General features: G+C 30.1%; 1 protein-coding gene across 3 annotated transcripts; it reads right to left on the reverse strand.

Annotated features, from left to right (window-relative positions):
• Positions 1-360: 360 nt before the first annotated feature.
• LOC130820597 (GSH-induced LITAF domain protein-like) lies at positions 361-5,158 on the reverse strand. Of its 3 annotated transcripts, XR_009045235.1 has the most exons (5): positions 4,635-5,135; positions 2,947-3,073; positions 2,718-2,818; positions 854-948; positions 361-736 (listed from the first exon to the last, which is right to left on the reverse strand). XR_009045235.1 is itself a non-coding variant. In XM_057686029.1 (4 exons), the coding sequence occupies exons 1-3, from the start codon at positions 4,892-4,894 to the stop codon at positions 2,735-2,737; spliced, it is 471 nt and encodes a 156-aa protein (XP_057542012.1). In that variant the 5' UTR covers positions 4,895-5,158; the 3' UTR covers positions 361-948; positions 2,718-2,734. The 3 variants fall into 3 exon arrangements, 2 of the variants coding, with proteins under 2 accessions (XP_057542012.1, XP_057542011.1); XM_057686029.1 differs by having other exon boundaries at positions 361-948; positions 4,635-5,158; XM_057686028.1 differs by having other exon boundaries at positions 361-2,818; positions 4,635-5,158.
• Between the last annotated feature and the right edge of the window lie 5,794 nt (positions 5,159-10,952).

The raw sequence follows: 10,952 nt of genomic DNA on the forward strand, positions 1-10,952 counted from the left end.
ATGCAAAGCAGAAATACACAGTTCTATCCTACATTCCTATGCTATTGAAAGCATATTGCAAAAAATATGGTAATGGTCGTAGTTGCGGTAACGGACACAGCAATACGGTAACGGAGTGATGCGGTTATTGTATCGCAGTCTTTTGTACCTTTACATATACGACCGATATAATACAATATGACCTTGTTTTTGCACTATGTTAGAAAGTAAACAAAATATTCCCTCCACCTCATTTTGTTTCGTCCCTATAAAGATATAATTAATTATTTTTATTTTAGGCAATAATCCCACAATCCTACTATAATCTCATTCACAAAGTTATTCTCCCTTTAATCTCATTCACAGATTCCTTCCAGCCACTTCTCTTTTATCTTATTCTCCAATTATAAATCAAAGACAACTAATCCAAGGGTGTCAACTGTCAAACTCATGAGGATAGAGGGAGTATTACGTATAATCCCACTTCCCGATAAGTTGACCATACCTATGCATATGTCAACATAATAACCGTCAAGTATAATTGTATCATTATCTGGAGAAACCTAGAAGCGAACAAGCAGAACTAGAATACATAACTGATGGCCCTTCAACTATTTAGAAAGCCTAACAATTGAAAATAACATACCAAAGTGACCTTTCATCAATTGGCATCACTCTTTGATTCTTCATGCAGATACTCTTGTGAGAGAAAAGGTGCGTAGCTCTTTGACCTTCACTTCTCCAACAGGAATAAAATCTGAACACCAAAACATAAATCTCTTTTCTAGCTTGGTTTATCACTTTAATCATTGACTATCCTATCATATTCTAACTCTCATCATCAAAAACCTTCAACACATTATCCCTTTCTTACCCGAGCCTTCTACACAATGCCATCTGTTGGGACAATTATTCTCGTGTGCATCCCCTCAACTTCTAGATTCTCACAGAATTCAGCAACTCTGAACTCTGAAAGAGGTCACAAACACAAAACTAACGTCACTAAATTTCTCATCGAACCTGTACAGAATATCAGAAGGCAAGTGACAGAGTGTTTTATGTGTTGAGCTCTCATAGAAGGATTAGCTAGCGAGGAGCCGAGGTCTAATCACATACAACTCTTCATTAGATAACATTAAAATGCTGTCCTACTTGACTAGTTCTTTTTAGGGATCATGCCATTTAGCTTCATAAATTGATGCTCAGGCTATCAAACTTTTCATTACTTTCAACGGGTCTAGAATAGATGTTCATAGTATTTGAGTGAAGGAGTTGGTTAAATCAGTAGTCTGGCACAAAGAACATGAAAATAGGATTACATGTCGCTTAAGTTTCAATAAAAAAAACAATGTATCTTTAAGCAACCAGATAATACTTTCCCAGTTCATCTAAAGTTATAGGTCATTGATTAACGACTAGATTATCATAAATCATTCACACCGAGTTATCTTTGCCATTGTGTGGTGGTACTCGGTCAATTTCACTAACATCACATTAAAGAAAAAAGGAAACCAATTTTCCTCTCAAGTACTCATGCATATAAAGTGGCAAAGAAGCAGTGGGTATTGCTTACCCTGGAAAAATGTAGAAAAACCATTTAAAATCAATGAAAACTAGTAAAAGTTAATGAGAGAAAAGGGGGAGAGACAACGCGCACGCAAAAAGCATGTTTTTAGCGAGAGTGAGATAATACATATCCATCTATGTACAAAGAATTTATTCTAGTCCATTAATGCAGAATCCTTTCATTCAAATCTTAGAGGATGCTGATTTATAAGGAAAACAACCAGAATCCACTTAATGCACGAAGCGACATTCAGTATAAAACTATAAATAGACACTTATGCAAAACAGCAAGATATATAAATTTCTAACCAAAATGGGGCACTCCAAATAGCTGTTTCTCAGGAAGAGAGTCCCCGCATGAGGATGTAGAGTCCTTTCCTGGCAGCCAAGGATGACTTGCCTTATTTCTATAGGGTGTCTATGCATAAAAAAATTCAAAACAACATAAAAATCATGTCAAACATGATCCACATTACAAGGCCACCCAAATGATTTTGCTTAAAATTGTATACAATATATCTTTTAGAAAGATTTTGAAGGCAGGTCATCCTTGGCTATCCTGGTGGGCTCTAATCCCTCATGCTGGAATTCATTTTCCAACTACACAAGGTTCAATGAAGTACTACGTTAATTTTTTTTCATTTTCAACAGATGCATGATGCAACATTAAGCATCAGGTAAGTCAAGAAGGTGCATCATTCTAGATGCATTTGCTACTTTAAATAATTTGAACTTTTTTATGCATAGATCACTTGATAAAGGCAAACAACCTAAAACTCTCTCTTTTTTCATACGAAAGAATATGACTGCTGAGATGCATAAACCATGTCAACAAGTCTCCAGTTCAGTGACACATTAATGCCAGTAAATTCTTTGATGCTTTTGATCCCTCTGTTTTCCCATGATTCCCTAAGCCTTATTGGTATCAAATCTTTATTAAAACAGGCACAATAACATTGGTGCAAAAATCATACCAAAAATAGGTATCACAATCTATAATAAGATCACTTAAATAGACTATAATGGTAATACTAGTACAATAACATTACACACACATCATTGATACCTGATAACTTCAACTTTAATCACATCTAATACACTCATGAATTATATTTGGAATTATACACTATGTCAAGGGGAGGGACAGAAGGCTTAACATCATACAAACTAACCATTTGTCATATCAGCTTCAGCCAGTTAACGCAAAACTCCTATGCACCCAATTAGGAGGATCCATCACAGCACAAAGATCTGATTTCTCAAAGTCAGCAACCTATATTAAGGAACACAAAAAATATATTTTCAGTAAAACTCTTCAGTATTAATGTAATGGTAGAAAACCACCTGAAGCAGCAAAAATGTAAAAGAGAAGGTGAAAAACAGAGCATAATTCATATTTACCTTTTCTCCGCACCTAGGGCAGTAATGATATTTATGCCAGAGGCAATCCATTGAAGGGCAAAGGAAGCAAAATCCTAGCATAAATGGCATCATGCAACCAACAACTGCTACAAGACTCAGCTTTGACCTGGATTGCGGTTACAAAATAAGTTAAAAAGAGGCCTTTAGATTAATATCCACCAAAACAGCAAACACAATGACGAGCCAATAATCTAAGAAAATACAAGTTAGAAGTCTATAACACATTAAAAACCATACAAGAGTACTTGTAGAAGCCGTGAATTCTTGCGTTGTGTTGATTTAATAATTATGTGCGAATCACCAAAAGGAAGTAAGAAAAAAAGAGAAAATGTGGGTCCTAATTTTCCGGTGGTTAATATTAGAATACATCTAAGACAAAAGATTTGTAAAACAATAATAACATAGCAACATCAGGATTAAAGGTACTCTTTACAAGCTAATTTTGATTTGATCTTTTCCGCTACTATAAAAAGAGAAAATGTGTTGATTTGCCAAGAAAAGGCACTATAATTGTTCTAATTTAATAGCAACATCAGGATTAAAGGTACTCTTTACAAGCTAATTTTGATTTGATCTTTTCCGCTACTATAAAAAATTAGATCTTCGTGAGCAAAATATTGTCAGATTTTGTCTAGATATATTAACTTTTATAATTATCACTGAAATATTTTAACAATCAAAGTTGTATTTTGGCCAAGTTGTATAATTTCTTAACATTCCAATCAAGGGACAGGAGATACTTTTGATATTCTATATTATGTATAAAATTGAAACAAAGGGGGGAATATAGCACTTAACAAATTATTATTATTATACCATTTATACCATTTTAGAGGGTAATAATTTCTTGCTCCCTCAATCTTAATATAGTAACACTTCAGAATTCCTTATTATGAACTTTTATTTCCTTCATTTTGCTTAATTTGACTTCTATTACCACACCAATGCATTAATCCCAACAATAGGAATCAAAGTAGAATCAATCCATAACAATTAAGTGATCACCATAATGTTCTAATCACTAAACAGGAGTCTATTGGAGGTAAAAGTATGCCAAATTAGGCCATTATTTTTTGACAAATAAGTGATTTATCAATCCTAATTCAAGTGACACAAAAATTAGAAACAACTCAAAAGCAATACACCATAAAAATGTTGACAATAAAATTCCTAAACAATTGTACAAGTGGACCTAAAAGTTATGAAAGCGAAAAGTTTGCCAATCACCTACTGGTCGAATAAGAATCAACAAAAAAAAAGAAAAAAAAAAGAGAATAAAACAGAGTTTCATTTCATGGGTAAAATTCAATCCAAATTTATGTTCAATCCAAACTCCAACCCATAAATCTAAATTGAGCTGATCACACTTAAATTCAATAAGAATTGAACCAATTGTCCACAACAAATCAACAGAAAACGCAGAATTTCAGTTTATGGATAAAATTCAAACCAAATTTCAAACCTTAAATTCCAAATTAGGTAATCATACTTAAATTCAACAAGAATCGAACCATTTAACCCCAATAAAACAAAACAAAAAAAAAAAAAAAAAACAAAAATTCAGTTCAAAAATTACTCGAAACCCTAATAAATAAATTAGCTAATCACACTTAAATTCAACAAAAATTGTACAGTACTAAGACTAGAAAGGGAGAGAAGGTACGAACTTGACAGAAGTAATGGAAGAATGAGAGCAAAAAACGCAGGAAAAAGGAGCAGGAGTATCTCTGTAAAAAGTCTGATGAATTGGAGCACCTTTAGGATCATCAAAAATGGCGGTAGGGAGAATAGTACCTTTTTGATAAGGATTTTCACCAACATAAAAGTATTTAGGTTTAGGTGGAGGTTGCGGTTGATACATCATCCGCTGATTTCCGCCATTGTAGGGAATACCGAGAACTGGTTCTTCCCCTTTCTTCTCTGCCATTGTTAATCCTCTTCAGAGATCGGAATTCTGGAAAATTAAATTAAATTAAATTGAGATTGAGAGATTATATGTATTGAATTTTTTTGAAAGGGGATAATCAAATTGTAATCAAACGTCGTGCGAGGAGTGATTCGAGACATGATGAACTTCGATTGTACAACTATTTTGTTTTTAATTTCGACTTTTTATGTTTATCCGACAAATTAATTAATTCAATTACGAGTCTTTGATTTTTGTATCGTATGCGCCGGCTACAGATTGGTAATACACTAATTCTTAAACGACACATTTGTTATGGTGAAACCATTTATATTTGGCTGATCTAATATATACTTTTTATCTTAAAGTGATCTTATTACTTAAAATGATCACTTACAATTTAAAAATAATCACTTCTTATAGTTTTAGGGTGATTATTTATAACCTTAAAACGATCACTTACGATTTTAAAGTATTCAATTAAAGAAATAAGATAATTATATGGACTTATCTGACGGTGAAACGCTGTCATATAAGCCAGAGTTGTTGGTCATATGGGCTTTGAAGAGTTGACAGGGATCAACACTGTTTAGTCTCATGAGGTTTGATCCGACAACTTTTACTACTTTGTTCTCAAAAAATTTGGTCACAAGTCTCTCGAAAGACTGTTATTTTGAAAGACATATTTTAAGTCCAGTCTATTAAAGATTAATGCCTATTTATCGTATTCTCAATGCGTACTTATATTATCCTTAATGCTTACTTGTGGTATCTTTAATGTGTACTTACAATATCTTAAATGTCTACTTACATCATTCTTAACGTTTACATACAATATTTCAAAAATATATAATAAGCCGACCCAATTAAAAATGGTCTCTCAAAAAGACCTTCCCTCACAAGAATTTGTGTTGGGATATTCATTTTAAGATAAGAAAATTTACATTAAAAATTCAACAATTTTACGTCCTTTATAATAATTTAAGCTTTAAATTATTTTCTAATAATTCAACATTTGTCCTTAAGTTGTTGTGAATAATATAACATTTCTTGTAGTTTGTTGTCAATATATCCTATTGTTACTTATCATTAGTAATATGGTATGTCGTTAGCAAATGTATAGCATCAGTTATTCAAAGGTCGAATTATTTAAGTGTATGAGTGAAAGATTGAATATTTATGTCAATTTTTCCTTTAAATTAAGATAAGAAAAATCAAATATTTTTTCATTGTTAATTATATATATCAGTTAAAATATTGTTCATATAGAATATTTTTAGATTAGATATGATGTATTCCTATAAAATTTTATTACTCTTATCCTTCTTATAATTTTTTATGAAATATTTTTTTAAATACTGGAGCTTGAAATACACATCATAACTACCTAAAAACATAAATTAGACAACTATCAGAAACAGAGAAAGTAATTATTATTGCTTACCATATAAAAACCCAAATTGTCAAAAATTAAGGGTTGTGGTTTGCTTATAATGTAAGTCAAATGGATTACACAAATTATCATTTAAGAAAGTGTTACTGTGAAACAATTTTAAATAAGCTAAATAGCTTAATAAAATTAATTAAAACATTAACTTTTATATTTATCATACTCATAATTTTAATCGTTTATTCTTTAAAATGCCATTTTGAATGTTAAAAAGCAATACTCTTTATATTAAAACCCTATTTTTTTAATATGGGCCCCTTCGCTCTTTGTATGTACATGTCACACCATAAGATGATCTCATACAAAAGTTGCTCGTTATAGTGAGAGATTATAAGGTGTTTATTTATACTTTACATGCTTTCATATTTTTTAAGAAAAATTACTGTAAAGAAATCCCAACTTTGACTTTTTGGAAAGTAAAAATCTTTACGTTGGATTAAAATTTAAAAATTCAAATTTTAGAGGAGTCTAATTCTAAAACACTCATCTTATATATATTAACTTACTACAACCAATATAGTCGCGGCTATGATATTTCGAACAGGTCAATATGCATCTAAATATTTTAATAATTTAATTTAATTTAATTTTTATGTACATGTTATTTAGATAATTAATCAAATCAAAATTAGACGAGTCTAGTAAGAACAGTGGCGAGCATGCTTAAGGAGTTAAGGTGATTGCCTAACATGGCTAAACATAGAAATAAGCAACTTATTTATTGATACTAGCGAGGTTGGCAGAGGATTTTCCTGAGTGTTGGGGTTCTGATAAGCATGCATATGGAAAGAATGATTATTGTTTTGTTAACTCTAAAAATTCTTTCATAAAAAGCAAACAAACTGCAAAACTAAACTTGGAATGAATACTTATATATGTAATATATTGTTATTCGAAGTATTATATATACTAGAATGTTAGACAAATAGTTGATAACCGGTAGATGATAACTGATTTATATGACTGGTTTAATCAGAGGATGTTATTAACTGGTTCGATTTACTGATTTTGAATTCATTGCTATGAGCAGTTTATTCTAAAAGAGCTTATTCATAACAATAAGTTGTTTCAACCAGCTAATTTACCAAACATTAACATTGAATGGTTTGACTATATAACCCTCTATTTATATCAAATAACCTAAATTGCCTAATAAACTATTTTACCAAACACTTTATTATTTTCCATCTATTACACTATATTTATAATTAATAATAATTTTTTTTATATACCACGTCAATATCAATTACAGATATTTTAGAAGAGTGATAATAGATGGGGTATAGGGCATATATAGGGGAATACGCCTATGGAATCCACCCACTCGGATTTGTTCCCCCCTTGCTTCCTTAATTCTTTATCTTGTGCTTGTGAAAGATGAATAATCCCTCGATGAATGTGCTTGCAACTTCCTAGGAAATTAGCGTTTATATTTCTAAATTATACTTCTACACCAAAACAATGCAATCTAACCTAATTTCTTGCTTTTAAATGTGAGCAAATCTTCATACAAAATGCACAATTATTTGTGTTTTTTTTGACCTCAAGCCAAGGTCCTCAATACAAGACTTAAAAGGGTATTTGAGAACGTTTATTATTGTTGAATCAGATATTTGGATTATACATAATATACTCGGTTTAGATATCTTATTTTCAAATCAAAAAGTAGAATTTTTACATTGAATAATTTTACACCTATAATAACAAGCTAAGAGTGAGAATTTGGTCTCAATGTGTAACAAGCAGGATCATAGCTTGGCATAACAAATATAGGAGCTTCTTTTGCTTGGCATTGGGGAAAGAGTGGAGTGCGATTATAGCAATTACTATACGATTAGCGTGACGTTGTAGCTCTTATATTAATTGTTATGTTTTGGGTTGTCTAATCACTTTTTGTTTTGGAGCCATGTGATTCCTTGTAAAGTTATAATCCGTTGCGTAGTTTCTGGATGTATGATCGTAAGAATAGTTCTTTTGTATCTGTTAAACCGATGCGTTAACACTGGAACCACTATCCGTGTGGAATTAGTGAATTGATGAGCGGACGATGATTCATCCCGTCATGACATCTTTTGGAGGGCTTTGATACCTTCGATTAGTTTAGTTGAATTACTCCATTTATCGATCTACATTATTATATCCTCAATTTCAGTAGAGATGCTGCAAAAATTTTCACTCACTCACCTATTTAAAATTAATCTTTAACGTTTATTTAAAATTCTTTCCTTTTTCTTTTTATGTAACATCCGAATTTTCTCTCATCCTTCACGATTTTGGTTTTGTTTAAGGGGTTAGAAATCCAGGGGTGCTACACTAACACTTTCTTTTAATTTCATCCATATATTTTAATTCTCTTTTAATTTCAACCATATAATTCATTATTTCTTTTCACATTTATTATCATTATCTACTTTTTTCTTAAAAAACAATAATTTTCTCTTTGCTTTAAATTATACGGGACTGAAGAGTAGGTAGTTAAGGCTAATTAAGGAATTAGACAAAAGGAGAACCCACGAAGGGATACTAATCCTAGATAATGAGCCAATACTAATGAAGAATAGACTTGTCAAATCAGTTAGCTTGTTTTTACTGGTGGATCGAGTTTGATTCAACTGGTCATAAAATTATTATTACTACTTCTTTTTATTCATTGTAAGTGTTTTATTTGCTTTTTGCACTTTATTCAATGCACTTATTCAATTTTTAATATCTTTGATAGCACATAATTAAAAATTATGAAAAATTGATATAAATAATCCTTGCATTGAGACGAATCAAACAAGATCCTACTTGACTATATTTTAACTTATAGATTAATAATAAAATACAAATTAAAAGTAAGAGAGGAATAGTATCCAAAAAATAAATGGGACACTTGTGATGAACTAAAAATTATTATATTATTATTAATCTAGAAGTTAAATGTATTTTACTTTTGAAACCCTATTCATCTATCACTCTTAAAGTGTATTTTATCATTAATCTATAAGTTAAAACATAGTCATATAAGATCTTATTTGATTCGTTTTAATGAAAAATTTATTAATATCAACTTCTTATAATTTTAATTATGCATAATTAGAATTATTAAGAATTAAATAAGTGTATTGAATAAAGTGAATAAAGTAAATGAGACACGAGAAGATATAGAACTTAAAATTCACCAAAATTTTTAAAAATAGATTAGAATGATGAAATTGAATTCAGTTGAATTTTAAAATCGAGTTAAAATTTGACAAGTCTAAAAGGGAAAAAGAAAATTAAGGAAAAGGTGTAAGAAAGTAGAATATTAGTATTATATTATATTTAATATTTTATAGGGAAATTTGCAAAGAAACACCTTATAAAACCAGTTTTTTTGAAAAAAAACACCTTAAATTTTTTTTTTTGTAAAAAAACACCTTTTAAGAGACTTTTATTAAAAAAAAACACCTTAAATCAGTTTCCGGTGACTTTTGTCAACTTTCAGGCGTTAACTATGCCATTTGTCAACTTCCAGGCGTTGACTTTTGAGCTCAAATGGCATAGTCAACGCCTGAAAGTTGACAAAAGTCACCGGAAACTGATTTAAGGTGTTTTTTTAATAAAAAGTCTCTTAAAAAGTGTTTTTTTACAAAAAAAATTTTAAAAGGTGTTTTTTTACAAAAAACTGGTTTTATAAGGTGTTTCTTTGCAAATTTTCCTATTTTATATTATTGTGATTTAGTTTTTTTAAGTTTAATACTACATTTCGTAATATTTTGTTTTTTTATTTTAGTCCTTATCTCTTGTATAAATAATGGTGTTTCTCTTATTGATAATTTAATACAAATTAAGTATTCAAAATCCAAATTAGTCTTATTTTTACATTATAATTTTCTACAAAAGGATCTAGAATATATATTACAGGTAGGGTAGAAATTAAAGAGTTAACGAGTGTCAGAAGAGATTCCCAGAAGAGGCAAAATAACAAGGACAAGAATGCCAACCATGTCGTCGACGTCGAGAGATGGGAATGCTTGAGACCTACCATTAATTCTCAGGAATCCCTCATCTCATCTATCAGTATGTGTCTCTCAATATTAGTGGGATCATATCCACTTAATATTTGAAATGTTTGTAAACGGGTATTCATTATTTTAGGTGTCCGAAAAGTGATAAGGTATTTGATTAGTGGGATACTTGTTTTCCTGGTCTATGTCCCAACCTAATTTATTTAGTTACTTGGAAATTTGGATTAGAACACGATTTTATTTAGGAAAAATTATTAGAGATAATTTGACTTTTTTATGATTTTTTTACAATAATTTCACTTATTAATTAACCATGAATAATCTAACTTTAGAGTATTTGCCTAGAGTATACTTGAGTAACCTGATGACTTGCTATAGCATATAACACTACAAGAAAAATCATTTTTAACAACAAGTTTTTCCAATAACTACATTTTTTTCGTTGCGAAAAAATACAAGTTTTTGCGAAAATCATTATTGTTGCTAAATAATCATTGCCATAAATAAAAATTTATTTCCCACCACTTTAAATAATATCCCAATTTAATAAAAATTTTTAACAGCGAAAAATTTTAATTGGTAAAAATAAATATGTATTTGTAACCGTATTTATTGTTATAAAAGATAATTTAACATA

This window comes from Amaranthus tricolor, chromosome 8 (genome assembly GCF_026212465.1).
Source record: "Amaranthus tricolor cultivar Red isolate AtriRed21 chromosome 8, ASM2621246v1, whole genome shotgun sequence".
Classification (NCBI taxonomy): Eukaryota; Viridiplantae; Streptophyta; class Magnoliopsida; order Caryophyllales; family Amaranthaceae; genus Amaranthus; species Amaranthus tricolor.

Bases quoted from the DNA above. Each gene is read 5' to 3' on its own strand.
- LOC130820597 (XM_057686029.1), bottom strand. From the start codon at position 4,894: ATGGCAGAGAAGAAAGGGGAAGAACCAGTTCTCGGTATTCCCTACAAT. The intron at 3,074-4,634 runs GTTCGTACCTTC...ACCGCAATCCAG, and splicing joins TCTTCCATTACTTCTGTCAA to GTCAAAGCTGAGTCTTGTAG. The intron at 2,819-2,946 runs GTAAATATGAAT...TCCTTAATATAG, and splicing joins GCCCTAGGTGCGGAGAAAAG to GTTGCTGACTTTGAGAAATC.